Below are 1,015 nucleotides of genomic sequence, written 5' to 3'. Positions count from 1 at the left end.
TGAAAACTCTCTTTTTAATGCTGGCTGGAAAGTGTAATGATACAAAGTTCAAGAGGCTGGGTATCTGACACTCCAAGGGGACATGAGGGAGGCTTCTGGAGGAAGTCGTGTCTGAGTTAAGTTTTAAAGAATGAAATGATCATGGTGACTTATACATACACAACCCACGGTGACCTTATCCGTCTGTGGGCAACATAAAGTGAAGGCTTCACTCTGCCCCAGGTATGAAGACATTTGCTCTGTCCCTCTGAAGCACATGCTGCTGACTTCCATGGTCCCAGCTCAAGGGAACTTGAAAAAAGAAACTTCTAAGAGGAAAGGGAAAGGAGAGGAAGGAAGGAAGGAAGGAAGGAGGGAGGGGATGAGAGAGAGAATGGAAGAAAGGGCAGGGGAGGGAGGAGGGAGGAAAGTAGAACGGAGGGACAGCATGAAGGACAGAAACTGGAATATTGCTTTGTGCTTGCAATTTCACTGGTCTGCATTCGTACGCAAGCACAAAGACAGCACATTGCAAGTCAAAACAATATGTCAAGGCAGTATGGCCACACAGAGCTGAATCCAATGACATTCCTAGAGTCCTTTTCATAGCTGCTTCCCAGAAAAGAATGCCACAGCTCCACCAACTGTGTCCACGCTGACCTTTGTTCGAGATGTGAGCCAAGGGAAACTTGGGCTCAACAAGAACTCAATAGCTATGTTCCAAGGAAATTCTTAAACACTTAGAGGTGTTTTGTTGTTGCTGTTGTTGTTGTGTGTGTTTGTGTGTGTTTTATAGAGAATGAACTTAGAATAAAATCATGTGCTTATTTTACAAGGTTCTTTATTTAACACTTGGGCAATATGGGAGCCATTTAAGAACAAACAATCTCATGAGACTGCTTTTTAATATCATATGTAGGCACTCTGGATGCCTATGATTTGGATGAATATGGGTTCAAATCCTTACTCTGACATTCACTAACTGTGTGAGCTCAAGCAAGTCACGGGACTTCTCTAAGCCTCCGTTTTCTTATCT

At 43.4% G+C, this 1,015-nt stretch overlaps 1 protein-coding gene across 1 annotated transcript in view; it reads left to right on the top strand.

Annotated features, from left to right (window-relative positions):
- The window catches only part of LOC123522539 (mastermind-like protein 2), a 278,150-nt gene extending 277,435 nt beyond the window's left edge, over nt 1-715 (top strand). Inside the window, exon 3 of the mRNA XM_045297731.1 lies at nt 575-715. Within this exon, the coding sequence (XP_045153666.1) occupies nt 575-715 (141 nt within the window). The remainder of the gene's footprint in view (nt 1-574) is intronic.
- The last annotated feature ends 300 nt before the right edge of the window (nt 716-1,015 follow it).

This window comes from Echinops telfairi, unplaced genomic scaffold, assembly GCF_000313985.2.
Source record: "Echinops telfairi isolate 266 unplaced genomic scaffold, ASM31398v2 ScPeMD7_7421;HRSCAF=8459, whole genome shotgun sequence".
In the NCBI taxonomy this organism is placed as follows: domain Eukaryota; kingdom Metazoa; phylum Chordata; class Mammalia; order Afrosoricida; family Tenrecidae; genus Echinops; species Echinops telfairi.
This window is presented reverse-complemented; position numbering and strand designations above follow the sequence as displayed.